The 24,425-nt window shown below is 41.5% G+C and overlaps 1 protein-coding gene and 1 long non-coding RNA gene across 6 annotated transcripts in view; one reads left to right on the forward strand and one right to left on the reverse strand.

Moving 5' to 3' along the window:
- Positions 1–16,452, reverse strand: part of LOC117808386 — a 28,428-nt gene extending 11,976 nt beyond the window's left edge. The window contains exons 1-5 of one of the 4 annotated variants that reach the window (XR_004630283.1): positions 15,703–16,452; positions 15,316–15,388; positions 15,070–15,116; positions 14,629–14,694; positions 11,638–11,692 (exon numbers count right to left, since the gene is read on the reverse strand). This is a non-coding gene — a long non-coding RNA (uncharacterized LOC117808386). Of the gene's footprint in view, positions 1–11,637; positions 11,693–14,628; positions 14,695–15,069; positions 15,117–15,315; positions 15,389–15,548; positions 15,677–15,702 lie in introns of those variants that run through there. The other 3 variants (XR_004630280.1, XR_004630281.1, XR_004630282.1) reach the window with 3 other exon arrangements.
- LOC117808384 (activin receptor type-2A-like) overlaps positions 15,622–24,425 on the forward strand; it is a 39,896-nt gene continuing 31,092 nt past the window's right edge. The window contains exons 1-2 of one of the 2 annotated variants that reach the window (XM_034678108.1): positions 15,622–16,369; positions 16,652–16,731. In XM_034678108.1, coding sequence (XP_034533999.1) covers positions 16,677–16,731 — 55 coding nt within the window. In that variant the 5' untranslated portion in view covers positions 15,622–16,369; positions 16,652–16,676. Of the gene's footprint in view, positions 16,732–24,425 lie in introns of both variants that reach the window. The other variant, XM_034678107.1, reaches the window with a different exon arrangement.

Here is a 24,425-nt window from a genome sequence, read left to right on the forward strand (position 1 = left end):
GAATAAGATTGAAAAGCAAAGAGAGAGAGAGAGAGAGGTCTGCATTCATAAATTATTCACAGAGACGGATACGTGCGGCTGATAGATGGCTTTAAGACGCAGGTAAATACTTAAAGAGGGGGAGAAGATGAAGTTTGCATCCAAAGAAAATGAAAATAGAAGATGGAAAATGGATTGAAAAGAGGCTGATGGAGAGACAAACCACTTTGCATGAGAAAAAAAAAAGAAATATTAAGTTTCTTGGAGGGAAAAGAGACGTCTAGGAGTAGAATATAGACACTAATAGATTAAAAAAAGACGTCAGCATCCAGGATCAGAGAGTGGAAAAGTTTAAGCTTTTTAAATTAAATAACTTTTTCTGCATGATACTGATTGTTCCATGATCTCTAAGAGATCAGGCGTTTAGTACAAATGTCAGATTTCGCCTCTAGAACAAAAGAGCAGAGCTGTAAATGAAAATGTATAAATCAAACATGCTTCAGGTAAATGAACAAGCTTATAAACGTATCAGTAACATGTTGAAGCTTTGGAGAAACCACATGGATGTGAATGAAAGGAGCTGTTGAGATTAGAAAAGATCTCATCCCCTTCAAGTGTCACTCGTGTTGCCTTCAAGGACCTGGCAGAAAACACACTAAGTGACACTCTGTTCCTCGAGTGTTTGCTAATTACTGGTGTTGTTTCTTTCCAGCGAAAGATGCACAACCAGACCTTGAGTTCTCTTTGTTTCTGGTTTGGTCTCGGCTCAGAGCTGGTGAAGCAGCAGCAGGAGCAAATTCAGACTTCAGACTTCTTCTGCAGCACATTTAAGCAGAGAGAGTGGGGAGTGCATGTAGGAAAGGGCTGCGGGTTGGATTGAACCTGAGCTGCCTGTCTGAGGACTTCAACCTGAGTACATGGGGTGCAGGACTTCATCACTTAGCCCAATCAGCATCCTGTTTAAGATGTAAAGCCAGTTAGCCCTTGATGAAGACCTCTCTTCCAAATGTAGGGACTTCTGGCTCCAACACGGCGACACTATGACATTAAATTTAAGGCGTTAATAAAACAAATACAACTCTAAAACATTTCTTAAATGACAGACTGCTTTGGGATCTTTTGGCGGCCTGGATTGGTTCTTGAGAGAGCGACCCCAAGCAGGAGCTGCAGGAAGTTTTGTGGAGTGAAAAGGGACGTTAATGGCAGGATAGATGGATGGTTTGAATGTTTAAATTTGTTCAGCTCTTGTTAAAGTTTGCTGGAAGGCATCTTGTGTAATACAGGAGATCTCTAAGTGGATTAAAAGTTTAGAGAAGGTAAAGAAAATAAATGAGACTTCACTGCACACGCCGATGATTTATAACGGACCAGATTGTCCTTGAAGTTGCTTCAAACCGTTTCACGCTGCTTTCATTTTTTACTATCTGCTCCTCCACACCAAAACATGAAGCTATCACTTAACAAATAAAAGCAATACAATAACAATAAACCCCACAATTACTCCTCATCACTGGACATCACTGGAGCATAATCACCCCAGAGGAGGGACTGATAAAGCAGCACCAAAGCGCTCTTACGTCAGCGAGGCCGTGTGAGAATGAGCCGCCGAGAAAAAGGCAGGAAGAAAAGGAGCCGAAGTACATTGTGTAATATCACCACATATGATTCATGTAATATTTCTGTCAGCTCTTGGCGTGATGCATCATGTCCTCTGCTTTATATTCTGCACAAGGCGTCCATCTCATTTTTCAATCTGCAACCTTGAAGGAGAGGAGGATGGATGCACAGCCCTTCATGTAGCTGCATCTGAACAGCAAATAACTCTGAAATCCACTTATTCTGATTCACCAAACATTCATTTTCTTTGAGGGCTTTGTTGTGTATGTATCGTTTTATATACACGCACTATATTGTGTCAATGAAAACATTATTGACATGTTGAAGGCTGCTGTTGGCATCCTTCAAGGGGAATAAAATCCATCAATTCCCAGGAATTAATGAGAAATGTTAGCAATGTTATCACGCTTTCAACCTGCAGATATCTCTGATGTGAAAGGTGCTTTGTTTAAGTGTCCTGTCTTACGTGTTTATTGATTGTATGCTTTAAAAAGGAGATTGGAGTGCTACTCAACTCTAAAAAGTGTTGAAAAATGGATGACAACACCTTCAACAGAGCAGAACCCCAGGCTGAGACACCGAGCAAATGCAAGAGTGCCAAAAAACTACAGTTCCTCAAGTGGCCACTTGAGGCTGGGTCCAAAAGTGAGTCAAATCCCATTAAAATCCATATTAAATCAGCTGTAAATCTCAACATCGTCCATATATGCTCCAGAAAAACAACATGGCGGCGGGTAAGATGCTGATGTTGAGGCGTTGGGTGTCGTCACACCAGCTCCGTTGATAATTTCAGAATTAATGGTGCAAAATCACCTCTTACACCAAAATGTTTTGAGGTACAGTATCCCAGCTTTCTGACACCTCCTCACAAGATGGCTAAGGAGGACGAGGAGGAGTAGGAGGAAGAGGAAGCTGCACTCTTTTTTTTTTATTTGATAGTCGGAGAGCAGATGGTGCGAGAGATTGGAAACATCGTCTGGAGTCGGACAACCCTGGGCTAATGGCAAGCTGTCCTGGCAGCGCTGCGGGAGCGTGTGAGGGGTTTGAATTGTCTCGCTGTGCAGAGTCGGCCTGTAAAGTTCATTTCTATATTTGTGTGGAGCTCAGAGTCGTCTGCTTGTGAGGATGTTCGTCTTTGTGATCGCCTCTAATGGAGAGATGTCAGTCTGATTGTTAAAGCCTCAATATTTCTGCACAAATCTCCCATAAACTGTGTTAAAGCTGCAGAACTTACTGGATTCTAAAAAGCATCTCAAGTGTCAGCATGTGTGACGGTAAACAAGCCAAAGAAGTAAATGAGAGGTAGTTTATGAGTCTGTGTGAGAACCTCCTCCTGTGATGCATCTTGTAAACGGTGCAAGTAACTTCAATAGAGCCAATTTTCTCAGACAAGAACATGCCTACCCTGCCAGCTCTGCTTTACTTCTTCTGCAGGAATCTGGAGCTGATGCACGGCAGAGGAGCTGGGCTTACCTCCAGCATCATCACATCACTGCTGGGTCACTCGTGGATCAGACTACTTGATGCAAGAGATGATGGACACATGCAGGAGTGTTAACACTGGAATAAACCCCAAACAGGGTCAATGCAGGGATCTTGCAAAAAAGATATGTTTGATTTATGTAATATTTCATCGTTTACACTAAAAAGTAGTCCCTAAGCTGCCGTGTGGAGCTGCCTCTGTAGCATTGTTTAACTCTGCAGCCCTCTCCTCATGAGGCTTTCCATTAACTAGTCCTTGTGGACCTTTGTCAATCTTTTTCATATTTCTCTTCTGTAGCTTTTTGTGTTTGCATCTTCTGATTTGCTGCTCTGCTCTCTTTTCTTTGTGTGCACAGTTCACTCTGATGTTAAATGTGCCTTACATCTTGTATGGATTGATACGATTGGACTCGGTCCTTTGGGTGATCTCGGGTGTTCATAGCAACTGTTCCTGAATAACAAAAGTTAAAATCAAGTATTAAACAAAGCCGTGAGATAGTGTCCAAACGAAACAAATACAGACCTCCAAAAAGAAACCAACAAAATCTATTGTTGGTGCATGCCCTCCAAAATGAAACACAGATCCTGCAGAAGATGTCGAGCTTGGGTGTTTGTGCAACAACAACATTCCTTTAAAATGAAGATCGTTTCCATGATTCACTTTCACCAAAACAAAGCAGTTTCAGGCGCCTAACTTCACCATCACACCTCATCCATAAACCCAGCAGATAAGATATTGCACATGTATCCACACATATAAATCCCTGCAGCACAGAGAACACTGATAACAGACTTTCTAAGAGTTGTTTTTTTCTGACTGAAGGTGGCACTTTGCTGCAAATCTAACACATTTTAATTTACTACTGCTATATCTTAAAGAGAAGCAGAGGTGACACAAAGAAGATACGACTCAGCACGGGCTTCAATAAGTATGTTTGCATGTTGTACATCACCTTTATGCTCCATGTTTAATGATACAGCTCGTCTTGTCTGTTTGACACCTTCGGAAACAAACAGGCTCCAGACATTAAAGTATATTATGATGCTGCGTCTCAGGATTATCACCTTTTAGCACGTAGAGTACCTTCATAATAAAACTGACAGATGTGGGACCTTTATCTTGAAAGAGTAAACAAGTTTATGGTTTTGTGACATTTCTGCAAAGTTTAAGGAGGATTGAGGGAAATGTGATCGGTCGAAGGTGCTCAGAATGATTCGGTCTGCGTCTGTTTTGTTCCCCTTAAGAAAAACTGATTCATATGTCACATATTTTTGTGCATTGGTAATGTTTTTAAGACTATTTCACAAGTGCAGTTTGCTTTTTAGGATTTTCAGGTTCTGGTTTTGTTAGTAGATGCATTTAAAGACATCTCAAAACTGAAACCGTTAAAGACCGATTGTGTAATCTTGCAGATGACTGTATCTTTGACGGTTACGAACGCATCACTTCTTTGTGTTCCTGTGAATTTGTCCCAGTGTTACTCTCAGCTATTCTATAGGAAGCGTATTAACTGCGTCTGACTGTTCAAACTGAACTTTAAAGGACTTCTATTCTTCTTGTGTTTGATGATCCACTTCATCAACCTTTGGCTCAATTAAACCGATCAAACCTGAAAAACAGGCTGCACTAAAAACACAACCAGGTCACAAAGAATTAAAGAGTTGATAAGAGATAAGAATTTTGACCAAGCTGCAATGAGATGCACAAGCAGACAAAAATATGCATCTGTTTACATTCAAAGCATGCTCCAATAAAGGCTTCAAGTTTCTTTGTTGGATTAGAAACATTACTGGACACTTTTCCCTCCCAAGACTCAAAAAAGTCTCCTCAGGTCTTCATGATTTCCAAACAAAACATCTCCTTTTAAGGTTCCCTGAGTGTTTCTAGTTTGATAGTGTGTGTGGCCTGTTTCAGGAAATGCCAGGGCAGCTGGGAGATCCTGCAGAGATAAGTGGCGCCAAAAAGCACCGCTGATGTCACTGTCTCTAGACCGAGGAAAAACTCCCTCCTCCATTCCTCCCTTCACCTCCTTGGCTGTGACAGAAAAAAACACAAGTGAGGAGTTTGGTTCCAAAAACAAGGTGAAGCAGCTCCGACCAGAACAAAAAAACTCCTTGAGACGGAGCGGTGGAGTGCAAAGCTGCAGCCTTTGCAGGAAAGTCCATTCACACCAAATATTCAGGAAACGACAGCTGAAACAAGTGATTGTTTTCATTGTGACTAATCCCAGAATAAGTAATTAATCCTTTAGTCTGTAATTCCAAGAAGGTCCCAGATTATAAGCAGAAGTCTTCAAATGTCTTGTTGAGTCTGACCAGCAGACCAACATCCAAAGATATTACATTTACATGAGTTAGAGGCTGAATCTGAAAAGGATTCCTGAAAACTTTTTAGACGTCGCTGCTCGCAAATAAGGATGGAAAAAAGGAATAAATACCTAAAAACGTATCATGAATGCATGAGAACTGTTAGAGCGAAGGATGAGAAGATTCAAGATGCTCCAAAATGAAACATTCATGTTAAATATTCTTCGTTTCTTGATGGTTTAAATGAAGTATGACTCATAATGAGATGTAGCTCGGTTGAGTCAATGCCTTACAGCTGATTGAAAAGAAAAACACACACTCACACACAGGGGACGGATATGTAAATATGACTGTATATAGTAGTACAGGTACGCCGTATGTGTATGCACAGGCCATGTTGTTGCCGGCGTTTAACGCCCACATGGGGCCCCAGTGCATTGTGGGAGTGGGGGTGGCAGAGCACAGCCATCTGCTGCAGGATAACAGAGATGTTTTATCTAATGAGAGAAAAATGGGGAGAAGTGTACGAGGGGATTATGCAACAACTGCAAGAGAGTAAGATATTCCTCTTGAATTAATGGGCAACGATGAAAAATGATGGAGATAAATGTGACTTTTTTGCAGAGAGCGGGTGTCATATGTCTGTTTTGCGCCATGCACACTATGTCAAAAAGACTTTGGAGGTTACCAACAAACTGCAAACTCCTGCATCTGCTACCTTTCTCTCTCCAGCATGGAAACTGAATGGGACGGCTACTAATCACTGGTCCAATGTCTTCAAATGATGGGAGACCAAGGTTGCATGCATTATGGTGATGTTTGGAGCACGTGCAAAACACTCACAGGCATGTTTTGGCTTTTGTTCTTCACTATAAAGCTACAATTTGTTTTTTACAACAGAGATTTGAATTTTAAGAATCGGTTTGTATTTTCTTAAAGACTTTTGCTTAATTGGAGGATTTACAGTCGATAACAAAGACATGAGAAGGATGTACCAAGCAAATGATCAGGTATAAATTCAACAAGACAATACGTGTAGCTAACATGTTTCCATACCAAACATTACCCTAACAGTATTATTAATGCAGCCTGAACAGAGACATCCTTCATGTTCGCTCTAACACCTGTGCTTTCACAGCCGGGGTCAGACTGGGAACACTGGCGGAGTTGTCTGGACCTGCTCTGGCCCAATTAACTATCATTATTATAATAAATGTGTTATCTTAAAGCATTTTGTAGCATCAGCAGTGCAACTTTTTATTAGACCCTTTTCTTAATAATCTATTTAGGACCCGTGGCATTACTGGGATAGATAAAGAAACCTTGCTTTAACTCAGCTGTGACAGTTTTGTCTGTTTCTGGCTTGAAGCTAAAATTAGGATCAAAAATAAAACATGATTAAATGAGCGTTATCTTTCTCTGGTGAAGCTAATAAGTTTGAACTTGTGACACAGGTAGAATATAAAAACATTTCAGGTTATATCCCTGAAAGCATGAGTAACCTTTACTTTCACAACTGAATCAGAATTGAATATGACTTTATTAAATATGCCGCTGCCTCTCAGAAAAGTCTGAAACCTTTTAATTAGATTTTTTAAATGCTGTGATTATTTTATGACAGTCTGGATGTTATGTTAATTAAGTGGTGCAAATGTAGATTCAATGTCTGGAGGACATTTTTTAAATCTAAATGCGGGCTTAGGTGAATTCAATTAATCTGTAATTACGACTGAATCTAATGTTAAGATCCCGGCCTCAAAGAACTTCTCTTATTTTGACATGCATGCTTGTTGCCTTTACAGTTGCCTTCCTAAACGTTGGCAACAACCCGTCTATAAAAGACTCCAGGTGTTGAATTACATTCCCCAAATATCATGCTTTCATTGTGTGATTACATAAGCATCACGTCATGCTCAGAGCATGCGGCCGCCTCAGCTTTAACATGGTGTTATTTTCAAACTAGCCTGGTCATGCCGATGCGTATTTTGGTCGTGTTCGTATTAAATTCAGAGCTGTCAGCGCTGCGTCACACCCTGGTATCCCTTCAGAGAGAGAAACAGAACGAGTCAGGAGGGGTCGATAGGTTCATCGGCGCTCGAGTGTTTGGTGACTGATCCTAAACTCAACCCAAAAACATCAAAAGGCATTTTCAGAACTGATCAGAGCTCAGAGGACTCATGCTGCTGCTTTGTGGCTTGAAATGACTACACAGAAACATAATCTAGAAGGAAATCTGACTGAAAAACAACTGTTAGCTGATAAGAATGAAAGGGAGAAACTCTGAGATGTACAGGATGCATCTAACAGCCTGGCAAAGGTCAAGATTTGCATTTAAATGCAGCGACGGCAGGCCTTGATACGAGTGCACACAGCTTTGAGCTCCAAACAGAATTAATGAAAAGCATCTGATGCCGGAGCTTTAAAGCCATACAATAAGTTTGTCCTTCGACGAGTGTATACGGTACAATGTGCATCTCTGCAGCGTGCGTCATCATCGGCTCTGCTTCAGTACATCCATCCAGGAGAGAAATATTCACTCCAGCACACAGGATGTATTGTTTACGTGACCTTTATTGAAGCAGAGAAGGTTGCATGCTCATTTTTCAACGCCTACATGCCTCACATACGGATACATACTGGTATTCAACCAGTAGAAAAGCTCTCCTATACATCTGCTGTGCACTGACTCTCTGTTTGGTAAAGCCATTGGAAATGTGAATCCACGATGTTCAGGGATGCACTATTCTGGAGTGATTGCAAGTTTTAGGGGGCTAACAGTTCAGATAAGCAACAAGAAATATCAGGACTCCTCTCCCATGTGCTTGATGTCGTCTACAACCCAACAAGCGAATCTAAAGACAAGAAGTTTGTGGGTCAGAGGCAGCCTCAACAACAGCAGGGTTATCTGCTATGTATGCAAATGTCTGTTTGAAAAGATTTACTCTGAATCATCGCCAGACGATAGCAGATGGGTTCTGGGGTTTCATTATGGCCTATATGGTTTGTTTCTTTTGCTATCAACCATCCTGCAAACCACCAACAAGATGGGACTGCAAACCAGAACACAATCTTGTCCTTCATCTCGGTTCTTATATTCAGATATCTGTTTCATAAGGTTCAGAGCTGCACCCTGGTGCTTGTCCCTGAAGTCATCAATGCAGATGTCACCATGCGTGATCTACCATCTTCAAACGGTCTGAACAGCAGATTGAGTTTTATGAATGGTTGTTATCGCCCAGGTTTCTAAGGGGTGCTCAAAGACACTCTTATCTTTGATATCAGGAATGCGTTTACTATTTCAAGCCACATCTCTGGGGGCTTTAACATTTCGTGCACAAGTAGCTTAAATCTCCTTCCTGTTGACCTCTAAAGTCCCGTGTTTCGTGGCTATGCTGCTGACAGCTCTTGCATGTCTTGGTGTAAAAACAGTAGCTGTTGCAGATCTCTGCTGGCACGCTGAGGATTAGGAAGACAGCGATACCTGCTTCTATGACATAAGCGTGAACTGCCGACCACGGCTGAAGTTGTAACCATGGGTTTGTTCTTCCTTTCCTCGGCTACATCCTGCTGACCTTGAAAACTAAAAGACTCCTTCTGCTCGGCTTAATCTGTGCTTCAGTGGAGATATAAAGTGCAGCTACAAGCGATGACGGCTCATTTTTAACTCGCTAATGCCTCCTCTTCTGTGCAGGGTTCGTGAGAGGACAAGGAAGGCAGCTGGGTGCCAGATGAGAACGGTAATTAGGCCGGTATCCACCGGGCTTTGGTTACAGGTGCAGATCTGCCTGCGGGGATGAACAAAGCTGTCAATGGAAAAGATCATTCATGCTGAAACAACAGAAAGGAGGGAGGGGGAGGGTTGGCTGGCTCTGGCTACAGCGAGCCGGAGCCAAGACAAGATAAATCGCTCTGAGTGGCATCGCGACAAGCCCAAAGCAGGCGTATAAATCATTTTCCTAGGCGCTTTAAGAGCAGAAGGAGAGGCTTTGATTTTAGCCGGAAAGCCATAACCTGGCCTCTGAAATACCTGCTGATCGTTTTAATCACACATGTACCTTCAGCGATGCAGAAGAGATACAAATACCTCTCTTACTGAGTTTTAAATGATGCTGAAGACTTGAAAAGGGATTTTTGGCCCACAAGGTTCAATATTGAACCAGTGCCTGGTTTAGAGCATGCTGTAGAAAATGTATTTCACTGTCTCTTTAATGTGACTTCGAGTCTATTTCTGCTCATGTACTTGCCTGCATATTTTCTCTGCAGTTTGCAAAACAGCCTCTTAAACTCGCTGGGCAAAATCCGTTTTGTGTCACACTTCTTCTGCTCTGTTTTCCTGCACCTTCCTGCCAATGGAGGTGAATCTTAGGATATTTTAGGCAACATATCTCCTCCAACTTCGTGTCACAGTTTGGAAAGGGGTTTTCCAGTTTCAACATGCCTCTGTGAACAAAGCCAGGCCTATAAAAATGCCAAGTTTAATGTGGTTTAACTTGACTGGCCTGCACCGAGCCCTGACCTCAAACACCTTCAGGATGAACTGGAACGCCGACTGTGAGCTGGACCTTATCTCCCAACATCAGTGTTGAACCTCATTAATGCTCTGCTGGCTGAATGGGATCAAATCCCTGCAGCCAAGTCTTTAAAATCTGCTGGGAGGACTTTAACCAGGAAGGAGGGGGGCGTTAGAACAGCTGAGAATTACTCATAGTTCTGGAACGAGATGTTCACGAGTAGTTTAACAACAGGTAGAGTATAAAGTGGTGGAACTGATTCTGCATCACTGCAGGAAGAGTTCAAGTTAACCCAGTTTTCATGTTGGCTGCTGTTTAGCTTCCTTTGAAAACTGGTTTTAATAGCTTGACGTTAAAATAGCTCTTAAAGCAAATAGTTGTATAAACGGTGAATCATCACGTGTTGTTACTTCAAGTTTAGTCACTTACAGGAAGAAGATATCAGATCCTGTAAATATGCAGACGATACAATACGATATGATATGATAAATGACCTTTTCAAAGTGCCTCTTGAACATCTATCTTGGCTTCAGATGCCACACACACAAAGCTGTTCTCATTGTTGTTGCATGTTCTAATAACGACAGCTGAAACAAGGATCGCACTAATTGCCTGCTTATTTCTAAGACTTCTATTTTGGCATATTCGGCATCCACCTCTTGAAAATACCCTCATCAGATTTCCCGTCAGCAGAGGAAGCTGCAGCCACGGCCCGGTTTAAGGTTTGGGAAACTCCATCCTTTCATTCATCATTCACGCCTGCATCTTAAAGTCTCCACTCCCCTCGGTGTTTCCCTGCTGCTCTCTTCATCACGTACACACATCATCATCTCTAACCTCAACATTACCATTTTAAAGCGTGTGCGTGCAGTTTTAGACATATTTACATCCTTTGTTGCTCTGCGCTGCACTTTGCAGCAACCTGCTTTTTGTTAAAAGCACTTTGTCGATAAATTTGACTTCCCTCGACACTCAATACTGAGTCCATTAAGCCGCAGAGCCACGGGGCTGCTCTGAAGCAAAGGGCCACTGGTTCCAGTAAAGGTATATCTGCTGAGCTCTCATTAGCGAGCATCATCATACGTAATTCTGGCACGTGTAATGCCATTAGGGGGGATTTGGCATCTGATAGTTGAGTAATGGGATTAGCTGGCCGGTAAATCTCCAGTACCAGAACTGGAGATCTTCCCCACTCAAAGGAAGACAGAGAGACACACAACCCGACCTGGTTTCTCCACATGAGTGTAATGCAAGTCATCCCTGTGTCATGGTTGGATGCTCACTAATGTGTTTGTCATTAGATTTCTTTTAACACAACTTGCTCTGTTGAGGGAGATGCTAGACTACCTGAAGAGTGGCACGTATTTTCAGTACAATGTATATCTCTTTCTTCTTTGTGGGAGAAATCACATAAGAAATATGAATTAAAAATAGAGTTGTAGAGAAACACAGGTTGCTTTTTAAACTTGACATAGATAAACAAATTGGCTGTGAAAGTTGGATCGTTGGCGTCGACGGATTAAGCAAACAGATCCATAAAATGACCCCAATCTTTCCTGTTTTTCTGCACCTCATTTAGCACACTGATCTGCTACTTAAAGGTGGAGCTAGAACATTGAGGTCATTTGATTGGCCACTAGAATTGTCATTGTCACGATGGGTAGCAGAGACTAAAATAACTAATGTAAGCCAGCAGGGGGCGACTCCACTGGTTGCGAATTAAATCTGATTGTAAGTGTACCTGAAAATGAAGGACTGATCCGGCCTCTCCTCACAGGAACTGGTCACTTCTGACTCTAAAAAACAAAACAGAAAAGCAAGAATCAAACAGCTGAACATGGAGCTACAACATTCATGAACTAACAGGTGAATCATGGTAGCTATGTCCACTTTTCAATGCTGCAAACACTCCCTATGATGACAAGATTTTGCATATTCACTTGATCTCAAATTCACTGTGACACTTCAGATGTGAAGTCTTGCAGCTTTAGTGGCAGACACCCTCCCACATCCCAGCCTTCAGTCCGGAGCAGTGTCTGCTAATGTCTGGTACATGCAGGTTCCTGGGGGTGCTTAACTGCGCTTGGTGGAAACCCGACTTTACAGAAACGGCTGGACACGGATTCCCACTAATCTGATGTTGAAAGCTGTGGGGGGAGGGGGCTTCTGAAGCTTATTCTCCACATCTGACAGAGAACACCAGCCTCTTTAATGTCCACAGAGTGAGGAGTACAGTGTGTAAGGACTTTGTTTAACATAAAAGACTTCTTAGAGCACTTCTGCTCTTTTCTCAATAGCATTAATCTTCCTTTTATGTTTCTAAGACGGACATTTTGTTCTGTTTAATCCATTTTCCCCACACGTACTTGCTTGCATACTGTACATCATTATCACACCTTTTGTACCTAAACTCAGCTTAACTAACAGTATCTTTTTTGTTCCCTGATTTCTTCTTTGAGCCCTGTCTCTTTACAAAACGTGTTTTCAGTTATAATGCAAAGTACAAAAGAGATTCCTTTTGTGTGCTGCAGTCAGTCACACACAAAAACAATCTTATTTCAGATTAAGTGCTGAGTCATGTGTTTAACAGCACCTGGCATTACCAATCAGACACAGATCAATACAAAAATCCATGTTTTTAACAAGGTGGTGCAGCTTTTAGACCTTAGCTCCCAAACATTTACAGAGTGTTGTTACAAGAAGAGGTGACGCAACACAAAGGTAAACATGCCCCTGACCTGACTGTTTTGAAACACTGGAACAGGGCCTGTTTCGTAATATTTAAAATTAGCATATCATTTTAGAAGTCAAATTTTAAATATGCTTTAGTTGTGTTTCAGTATGTGCTAAGATTATGTATTTTATTCTGAGTTTCTTTGTCCTAACATGCTTATTGCATCATCTTAGATCAATAATTTATTTATAGATGCTCCACTGTTAGCATTTCGGTGACCTCTTCTCCAACAACAGAGAAGTCTGCTGTTTGACTTCGTCTTAACACTCTGATATCTGATGACATTCGCTGAAGTCTCCTCATATTTCAATATCTGACAGTGAAGGTCTTTGGAAAAACAGAAGTATGATTAACAGCTGTTTGTGCTGCTGCGTAACACTCATAACCCTGATTTATAACTTTTATTTATAGCTTCCAGTTCCGGTATCATTAAGAACTTCTGAGCTGCCAAACAAAAATATTCATAAATCAAATCACTGATTACAGAAATCATTCTACTTGGGGGTCATTTCACTGGTGAATTATGTTGATCATGCAACTTTAATCAAATCAGAATGTCGTGTCAGGTTCACTTTAAATTCCTGTAATTCAATTAGCTAATTGTTTGTGACGCAAGACAAAGGAATGTAACAATGAAGTTTAATCTTATTATGCACTGATTTGGTAAACCACGAAGGTCCTGATGCGTGAGTTTTCAAATGCATGTTTCTGAAGTTTCTCAGTGAGCAATCTGAGAAAAATGATAAACACGCACAGGATGGAGACAAGATCTTTCCAGAAAGAGCTGAAAACTCCAGCCAGGGGAACAACATCTACACAGGAACTGATCTCCTCACCCTGGGCCTCAAGCTCCGAACATTAAGCTGCGTTCAGGATTGTGTGTTTTGCTGAGGATGAAAGCCAAACGCTCCAGTATTGAACAGGTGACTCAGCTTCCAGCTTGTCAGAGAAATCCCCCGAGACCTTTGACCTCCTAATCGTTTAGCAGCGCTTATGGTTGGAGATCTGCTCCAGGCTATTAGAGAGATTAGTGTCACGCAGATTTGGGAGCGGGCCAAGCCTATATCTGTGCTTCATGGTATTCTCAGCGTTTATTACTGAACACCCAACACATGTTGAAATCTGATATGTGACTGTATAGTAGCACATACTGCAGCATGGGGATATATGTAGGTGCAATATGTGGTGACCTACATACAGTGACATGCTATATGTTATGAGTATGCGGCCTATTTAAAACAGGATACAGTCTATGCTTTGAACCTCATGAAACCTCAGTATAATTGGCTATGGATACTGTTTAGGATCCCTTACATAGCTTTTTGTGTTTAATGGATCTTTATTATAGTTAAATAAACATATCATTAACATATTGTATATAAAGTGCCTGGAAATACACTACTTACAGTATCTGAAAATATATCTGACATTGTTTTAAACTGTTTCTTGATTTCAGATTATATCAGTCAGACTGTAACCGCCCCACTCTTCTGGAAACAGCACACACAGGAGAGCGAAACGAGCATCCCTCCAGAATTAAAAACAATCCCTAGCTCGTAAAGCAGTTTCGTCAAGCTCACTAAAGTGGGGCAGGGTGATGTTGGAAAACCTGGTTTTGACTTCAAAATACTGTAAAATAAATAAATAAGGTTGAGAATGCAAAGTAAAGATTCTTGCACAATCTAAATGGTGTTAAAGTTGGACATTTTTGGTTGATGTGTTTGCTTTATTCCAACAAAACAACAACTTGAAGGTGGTTTATAGATAGAAAATTCAAAACACATGGTTGCATGTGAGTCACTATTTGCTACCTGGTCCATTTAGCAGCTTTAATCAGAATCAGAAATACTTTATTAAGGGGGGGAATTCAGTTATTACAGTATGCTTTTATAAACAATATGAAAGAAAGTCAAAATATGAATGAATAAGATGTAAAAATGAAATAATATATATAAAACAACCAAAGCCTCAATATGTGTGAATGCTTACAGGACTTACCTTGGTTTTGTAGCCAACTGTTATTCTTGCACAGGTACGGGCAACTTCCTGGTTCCACTTTTTTTGCTACAGATAAATGCATTTTAATTAGCTTTATTTGACCTTAATGTTTGTTATTGTTATTCCAACAAAACAACAACTTGAAGGTGGTTTATACACAAATTAAAACACATGGTTGCATGTGAGTTTTTGTGCAGTTTCATCATGTCAGAATCCTCCACTATTTGCTACATGGTCCATTTAGCAGCTTAAATCAGAATCAGAAATACTTAATTAAGGGGGAAATCAGTTATTACAGTATGCTTTTATAAACATTATGAAAGAAAGTCAAAATATGAATAGAAATAAGGACTAAATTAGATGTAAAGATGAAGTAAAGTACATAAAACAACAAAAAAGAATCATAAAGCCTCAATATGTGTGAATGCTAACAGGACTTACCTTGGTTTTGTAGCTAACTGTTATTCTTCCTGGTTCCACATGTTTTGCTACAGAGAAATGTATTTGAATTAGCTTTATTTGAACTTAATGTTTGTTATTACAGCATGTTTTTATAAACAATATGAAAGAAAGTCAAAACATGAAAAGAAATAAGGAATAAATAAGATGTAAAGATGAAATAAAATTTATAAAACAACGAAAAAGAATCATAAAGCCTCAATATGTGTGAATGCTAACAGGACTTACCTTGGTTTTGTAGCTAACTGTTATTCTTGCACAGTACCGGGCACCGTCTAACTCCTGGTTCAGCATTTTTTTGCTGCAGAAAAATGCATTTTAATTAGCTTTATTTGACCTTAATGTTTGTTATTGTTATTACAGTATGATTTTATAAACAATATGGAAGAAAGTCAAAATATGAATATAAATAAGATATAAAAATGAAATAAAATATACAAAACAATGAAAAAGAATCATACAGCCTCAATATGTGTGAATGCTAACCATAGACTGTATAAAGATGCTAACAGGACTTAGCTTGGTTTTGTAGCTAACTGTTATTCTGGCACCTTCTAATTCCTGGTTCAGCCTTTTTTGCTACAGAGAAAAGCCTTTTAATGAGCTTTATTTGACCTTAATGTTTGTTATTGTTATCATAACACACCTTCCTGAACACGTCCAGAATCTTTTGTTTTGAAACATTGAGGAAGTTGTTCTTCCCAGAGTGTCCGTTGGTTCAACTTGACACCAGCCCGTGACGCCATCTTGAAATGGTCCCGAGCAGAGGAGGCGAGGAGGAGACGGACTTGGGAGAACCAGCTCGTCCTAAACTCGATATCTGCCTCAGCTACACGGATTAACAGCAGCTTTAGAGGTTACTGCTAACACACGATACTGTTTCCACTTGTTGGTTGAAGTTATTTGGACGTGGAGCGGCTGTTTGGGACACTTTGGGGGGCGGCTATAGGACGGAGAGGAGCCCTTTAATCGGTTGTTTCCCTGCCGGAGAGGACGGAGCTTGTGGCCGGGCAGACCTGCAGGACTGTCGGGGAGCCAAACTGACGGAATATACCAAAAACTACAATAAATATAAACCCTCTTTTCATAACACTAGACTGGAAATCCTGATTTAACCCCCTTTTTGACGTTTTAAAGCAATGCGACGGAGCTGCTCCCAGGATAAGTTGGATTGGAGGACAGCGGAGTGCGCTTGATTTCCAGTCCGATGGATGCTCGCCCTGCCCGGGGTGGCTCTGCTCTCTTCCTCGCTGGTTTAAAAGCAGCAGGTTAACAGGCTCAGGTGAACACCTATGTTCATAACAATGCTGCAGATCTGGCAAGTGCATGACAGCCCTGGCTCCAAAGCCAAAAAGTCATCTGCTTGTGTGTAAATCTTGGAAATACCACCATCTTCTTCATCACCCTCCTCTTCACCCTGGGATATTCTGACTTCAGGCTCATTTTTGACATTTTAAGATGTCCTGTTTGCAGAGACAGTTCTCTTTAAGGCAACAAGACTTTTAATTTGACTCAGTTCTTTTGAGATTTTGTGCTTTTTTTTGTTTGTTTTTTTTATTTCCAGTCAGAGGATCAGATTCGGATGGAAAATGGGAGACGCCACCAAACTGGCCTTCGCCGTTTTCCTCATCTCCTGCTCTTCAGGTGGGTGTGGGGGGGGTTTTGCATGAGTTATTATCATCAGTGGAGAATTCAATTTAATGCACATTGTTACTTTTGCAGAATGCATTGCATAGCTGGTGGTTGCATGTGGAGAATGCAATGCAAGCCTGTGGGAATAAGGGGGGAAAATCCCACTGCTGTTCCGCTTCATTATTGATGCCCTTTTCTTTACATTCTCAATGTGTCCATGTGGATGTGCGTTGACATGCATTGTACATTGAGTTCAAGATGGGGCCTTAAAGGGGCTCCAACTGGTACCTTCCAGTGCAGATTGGAGTATAATATCATGGGAGAGTTGCAGGAAACTTATTGGTTTATATGAGGATAACTGATGTGTCCTCACTGCTGCAACCAAATAAGGACAGTAATGCAGTACAGTATACAAGTTAATGTCAAAAACACAGGCTGGAGGCAGCACACTGCAAGAAATACATCCAGAAAATTACATTAAAATTGTGTTTAAGTTGAATCCAGCTGCAGAACACAAGTAAACAACATGTTGGGTTCAACCTTCACCTTCTGCAACATGCAGACAGTATTATTAAACTGAAACTGTCTGTTTTAATGAGAGATGTTGGGAAACCTGTATTATGTCTCTTGTTTCCCAGGGGTGGATGCACAATGATGCCAGCAGGGTCAGTGAGGTGACAATAAGGAGGAAACAGGTCAACCTAGGAGGGCATGTTGCTCTCATGGATGTGGGTGGACTTGAAAAGTAATTTCTTGCAGCGTAACGAAAGAATGCTCTCAAACACCTCTGTAGAAAGTGGGGTTTGCTAAAATTCTAGTTAGTTTCAGTGTAAATACACAAATAGTGAGGTATTTCATGAAGCTGCAACAATGACAAGTTAACTAAATTAATAAGTGATGAAAAAGGAAAGGTTGGTTGATCTGAAAAGCAAATTAAAGACTTCATGACATGAACATTTTGTTGACTTAAGCACTATTTGATTAGTAATCAAAAGAACCTGCAGCTTAATTGCTTATTCATACAGCCTTATACTTTTCTCCTGCATGTTTTTTGGAGGACCTTATGCCCTCAGTGAACCCAGTCCTCCTCCCAAAATGAGAGAGCCCAGCATCACATGACTGAAATGGTCCTGGGCGAGCAGGCGGCCCTCCTCTCATGGGTAAACAGTCTAAATACTGGTGGGAAGCTAATACAAGTATCATAATACCTAAATTTGCTCCGATGTTTACTTCATCACATGCCAGAAAGGTGACAAATTGTAACCCAGTGCTTTAAACTTCCATTTCTTGCGGCGACTGCCATAAATAACTCATCCAATCTGATAACAACAACAACGCAGCTTTAGTTTCATTTTGTGTTGTCTGCTGGTTTGACTGGATTGTCGTTGACAGACCACAGTTGGAAAGAATCATTTGCTAAAATCACACCTAAGGGCATGCTTTTCTATCTGTTGTTGTTTATTAATCTGAGTATTTAGTTTCTTTACAAATGCAAAGTGTTGTTGACACTTGGTCGGGTGCTTGTGTGACTTTACAGACCGGTTTTCTGTGCTGTGTTGGAGTGAGTGACCCGGCTTGGGTGCACTTAAAGAAAAAACAATCTGAAGTTGTGGGATTGTCCTCTAATGTGAGCTCTGGGGTGTCTTTGAGTAGAAATGAAAAGCCCTCTCAGATGCAGTGATACTTGGGGTTGGTTGGAGGCTAAGCCAGGTGCCGTCTGTGTTCCAAAGTGTAGCAGATGATTATTCCACTTGCTCATTACGGTCTGAAGTGGGGAAATGAACGGTTTCTCCTCGAGATGGAATAATAATCCTTCTGAAATACAAGTTGAATTGGCACAGCTCAAGAAAACCTGCGATAAAGGCACGAAGCCCAGAGAGATTCTTTTCACTACAACCTGCCAACAATCGTCAAGATGATGTTGAGATTTGTGTTCTGAGCTTTAAAAACACAAACAAAGTGATGAAATGACACATTAGCTCTTTAAAAGCTGCATGTCTATACTCTAAAGATGATTCTCCTGCACGCTGAGATAAAACTGAAAAAGACAAACAAGGAGAACTTTAATGCCCCTTCCTTATATCTGTTGTGATCTTTAATTTGTTCATTTAATGCAAAATGCAGATTCAAGTGTCTCCATTGTTCTCTGTGAAGCACTGAGCAAAATCCAGTCTAACGTGCAGTCCTCATCTTAAGTAAGCAATCGTTCAGTGTTATATTTCAGCCGATGAATCTCTTCACGGGTAACTCAGATTTGAGAACAGTCGTTAATAAAATAGTGTGAAGGATTAGCATGCTATATGTGGTTTGTGGGATCCTCTTTATAGGACTTCTGTCTATTTATGACTCCTCGGGGTTGCCTGGTTAAGCCTTAAAAACCAGACATAGCATGCTTTTGTAATACACCTTTATTAAGGAAGAGAAGGTGTCCGACAGGCAGGAATGTGGAATTTGACCTGGTTTATTGTTACATCCAGCAGCTGCCCCGTGTTTTGATCCCTGCTGGCATGTCTAAACTCTGCTGTAACACATGGCGGGTCAAGGTTGTCTGCAGCAGTCAGTGTTGACGTGACGGGATGGTGAACGGGCTACTTGTGTACGTTTGTGCTGCGTTTGGTTGCATTTAATAAAAAAAAGAACAGGCCTCTGCTGAACTGGAAAATGACATTTTACTTCCACTGATCTGATAATGTGCCACTGCAGCAGGCGGATGTTGAACTCAGGGCGACCTCGGCCTCTGATCACGTGTTAGCCTGAACTGCTAATCTGTAAATATTTACTGTGCTGCTTCCTATCTTGGTACTGTTTTAACTGGGCTGAGCTATCCTGCTTTATAATATTATTTTCAGCACTAAGTATAAGGATCCTGATAATGACAACAGCCTGAAGCCGTTACACGATCATGAGCTGCAGGCAGAGGAACTCTGACGTTTCTATTTGATATCAGAAAGTGTAAAAGCACGTCAACACACCAGCATCCTAAAAGATGAACATACAGCTGCGTGTGTTTTTACTGAAAGAGAGAATCATCAGCTTCTATGGTTAGTTACATGTGACTCTTTGACCCCCATCACCGTCTCATATTCTCTAAGAGTTAACGACTCCACGTTAAAGCATCAGGACCTTCCTCTTCCTCCTCTCCTTCTGATTCAAGTGGAACTCAATCAATTAACCACCGGCTGTAGAGGTCGTCTCCGGTGTAAAAGTCGTGTTTTGCTGTTGATTCGGAGGAGAAATGTCCATTGAGTTCTCTGCATGTATTCACCACAGAGGCTGATAGAGGGGCAGGTCTCGTCTCATGCTCTGCCTTCACATTTGGCCTCCTTTTCTGTACACTGCAGCAGTTTCACACAGACATTGATCCTCTTGCACACCCGTGTAAGGTTACATCAATATGGCGAGGATGGAGCAGCTCTGGGGTCTTTTTTTTTTTAAATCCTCAGCAGCAAAACAGATTTGATGATTCAGTTTCAGCTCTGCAACACATCAAACTCCACTATCTGGAATCAGTTTCTCAACAGACCAGGGTCTCTGCTGTCTGATTCATTGACCAGAGGAACAAATACCAGTTACTTCAACTGGGAGCTGACTGACTTCCACTCGATGCAGTCTGTCTGTCACTAAGTGCTTCCTGCTGCTGAACTGATTTTATTTGTGGATTTGTTGATTTCAGTCGACCCTGACCTTTCACGTCCATGCCGAGGATAGAAACCTCCTCTCTCTGCAGCCCGTTAGAAAATCAAGACTTTTTCTTTCTGGAATTGTGTTCTTAATGTTTAGTTTCTGGAGATCTTTGGGTGCACACAAGGTTCAATTATTAGAAGACAAGCGTTGTTTTCTTGAAACTAAAATCCCTGAAACACCGTGCACAGAAAGTCCAGTTATTTAGAATCTACCTCTTCAGTAACTGCTGCTACAAACTGTCCTAATAGCTGACTGAAAGTAATGTTTACTCCAGCTCGCTGAGTTGATTATTTACTCTGTGAAAAGTTAAAAACCATCACCAGCGTATTGATTGAGTGGAAACAGAGACGCTCTCCTCGTATGAAGCTCTCGTAGGCGATAGTAAAAGTGTGTTTTTGTGTTGAGGCTCAGAAGGCTGGTTATTTATCTGGGATCTTGTATCTGGCTTGTAAACATTACATCCCTTTAAAGCAGAGGGAATACAGCCTAAATGGAATAAAGTACATTTGATGCTCACAGTGGTTGTAATTCATCCCTACATCAAATGCATTCAGACTGAGACTCAACCCTCCTTCTTAATCCTCTGCTGCAGAGTTCAGGTGTTTCCTTCAGCGGTCAGAGGCCTTCCAACAGCTCCCTTGACCTTTCCTAATACGAGCTCCTACATTATGCACCAGGCTGCAAATGCACAGGTGGGTTTTTTAACGCCAGATGTAGACCCCATCAGGCCCAGCTCGTCTCACTGCCTCCTTCTAGGGTGGCGCCATAAAAACGAGCATGTTCATGGAGGAAGATTCGTAAGCAGAAGCAGCAGGTTGGCCGGGTTGAGCTGAGGAAGTTATGACACGGTAGTAGCACTGGTTAAATTAAGACTATGACGGGGTGTTTGACCCTGTCAGCACACTGCAGGAGGAGGAGGTTCTCTTATAGTGATTAATGAGTCTCATGATTGCATCCATGCAGATTAAGAACATTTGGTTTCATTAAAAATTACAGATTATTTTCATTATCAAAGTAAATGAATCCCAGTCACTGCTCTCATGTGTTTTATCACCCACCTGTACCTTCCAGCTGACCTTTAACCCCAGCTTCTGGTCAAAGCTGTGTGTTTACTTCCTGCACACAAAGGCTGCGTTGAAGTGATTTATTTTGCTTCACTGCAGTCAACTTAATCTCTGTACCACTGCTTGCCAGTGGCTTTAGAAAAGGAAAAACAAGTGGCAGTGACCTCTGTAAAGTTCAGGAGGATCACTATCTCTCCACTTGTTGGTTTTCTGGTCACTGAACTCTGCTCAAACTAAACCTTCTTCTGTTGACTTAATTAATCTTGTTTATTATGTGTAAAAGGCGCAGCAGGTAACCTTTGTAGAAATTACACAACAGTGTTATGACAGGTTTTCAAAGGCCCAAGGCCTCTCGAAACACACTCGCCACATTAATGACTATCTAAACTTTCACTACAATTATAAGTCATCCAAACACCATAATTGCTACTGAGGGGATTTTCTCCTGCAGCAGAGATTTGTTCCAACCTGCTCCTGGTATCAGTGGGCTGAGTATTGCCACACAGGACAATCCACTGGAGAAAGCTGCACAGAGGTTAAGTAATTAGAGGAAATCATTTGAAAGCCACTTTAGTGTACTTTTCTGAGGCTGACACCATCTGATGCAATAAATCTTACGTACTCCAAGCCGGCCAAAGCAAATGCAAAGGATTATTTGCAAACGCTGCAAGGCTCTGAATCTTTTTATATCTGCAGCGTAGAGCCAGAGAGGAGACGAAAATAACATACATATTTAATTCAGCTTCACCTCCTGCGAGGAAGCAGAGGTGTAGACTTGAGGAAGACACGAGGAGACAGCTCTGTCACTGACTCAAATCATAATCATGGTTATTATGCTCAGTGTTACGATCATTGTTAAAAAAAAAATGGAGCATAACTCTCGTGCTATTTGCATCCAAGTTGTCTCTGTAATTTTGGATGCAACCTGAAAGATTATAGCTGAAAGAGCATAGTCCCTCCAGCCATGGACAGCCTTGTGGTGCTACTAAACCCTCAGTTTGTTCATTTTTAAATGTTATGTTGCACACAGCAGGGTTGGTTTTGAACGCACCATCATTTCAGCACACAACAACACAAACAAACCGACTCCCAGCTCCTGGTTAGACCAACAACTCCTGCAGTCTGAGGCTAATTACTGACTTTGTGAGTTGAGTCTGGTGGCTTTGAAGAGAGTGATTTAGAGGCTGCTCCTGGTGTGAAAAAGTCCTGTTTCTTTTTGGTATGTTGTCAGACAAACTGAGTATTTGAGTTACAGAAACATCCCTTTTAATGGAAGTCTGCTCAAGCAGTCGACTGCAGCACTTCCAACATTTTTTCTACTTTTCCCAAATCGTGCAGAAGAGGGCACAGATTGAACGGGACAAGGGTTAACCTTTAATCCTGTGGTAGTAGGAGAAGTGTGGGAGAGTTCAACCTGTTTCCAGAAGGGTCACATGTTCAACATCCGGTACAGGCATTCATCCTGTCAGCACGTCCTTGAGCTGAAGCCTACCTGCTCAGCTGATTGTAAGTCATGCCGTGTAAAAGCATCAGCTAAAAGCTTAAAATGTAAATGCAGACAGAGCGCACCTCTGTAATGGGAAGTGGATGAATTGTCCCTGTAAGCATTACTGACTCAAATTAAAACTAATGATAGGGAAGACGGGGAGTCGAAGGTTGAAAAACAGTATCACCTCAAGCCAGGAGCCGGTGTTTTTCTCCAACATCACAGTGTCAGAATGTGGAAACACAATACACGCACGACTATTTCATCTTAGTCTAGACCACTTGAAGTGTCAGTCCCCCAGAGAATAGTCCAGATCGGTCCTTTACTGTAATTAATGCATCCTGCAGATGTTGCTTTATGTGCTTGGGAGAGTTTCAGTCTAGACAGGCTGGCTGCTCAGACGGAGAGGCCCTGCTTTGATCCTTGATTAAAAACTGCGAGCTGTACATTCATCATGCTCTTGTTTCAGGCTCTCTCAAGAGTCCTCGCCTGCTTTACGCTCCCTCCTACCTCCCGTCTTCCTCCTCCTCTTCGCGTCCGTCCATCTCTCGCCAAGATTCCTCACTGTCATGAAGGTCGCTGTAACCTCTTATCACCAGAACCACTAAAGGGTAATGGGTTCTCGGGGACTCGGCGGGGCCGGGGTGAACACTGTTCGCTGGTGATAATGTGGGTTCATCATCGTGCCATTATTGTCGCCGTCACTTTGCGTTACTATCTAATAAACCTTAAATGTCACTTAGGATGCAGCCATGTGAGCTGGAAACATCAACAGGTCTTTGCTGTGACATTTATTATCCTGTTAGCAACACAAATAACACATTCAGAGAAACTGAATGAGGAATAAGCTCGTAAATCAGAGCGCACATCCTCCTGAAGACTGAGATATTATTATGCTTATCAATGCTGTTCGAATGCAAGCCTTTAAAGCTTTTAAATGATCCTTGTTCATCATTCTGTTCAGACTGATCAGAGCTGCAAAGGAAGCGCTGTTATCATTCACACTATCACCTCGTACTTCACCTAATGATGTCAGCTTTAAAACACCGGGGCTGCAGAACGAGGTAAAAGGATCACAGCCTGGAGGAGAGTTTTGTTTGCCTGATCAATCCAGAGCATAATTCACTTAACTTTGAGGTTTTACAGACTTTAAGGTTGCACGATATGCAAAAATAATAAATGCATTTTCATTAAAACCTCTTCTGCGGTTATGATAATAACTCTACTCAGTTCCAAAGCTCTCATTAGTGCTCGATTCCTGATAAAACTATCTTCCAGGATATGATGCATTTGAAAATGACATCACGATAAGCCAAAATACCAAGGTAGTGACTCCTACCTCTTTCTCCTGCAGAGCTCTGCGGGTTAAGCTCTTTAATCTGACTCGTCTTTCACACTTGTGGCTCGCTTGTTTCGTGAACCTCTGTGTTGATTTACCGGTGAGGTGAGGTGAGGAGGGGATCTGTTGAGTC

Source organism: Notolabrus celidotus, chromosome 24 (genome assembly GCF_009762535.1).
Source record: "Notolabrus celidotus isolate fNotCel1 chromosome 24, fNotCel1.pri, whole genome shotgun sequence".
Classification (NCBI taxonomy): domain Eukaryota; kingdom Metazoa; phylum Chordata; class Actinopteri; order Labriformes; family Labridae; genus Notolabrus; species Notolabrus celidotus.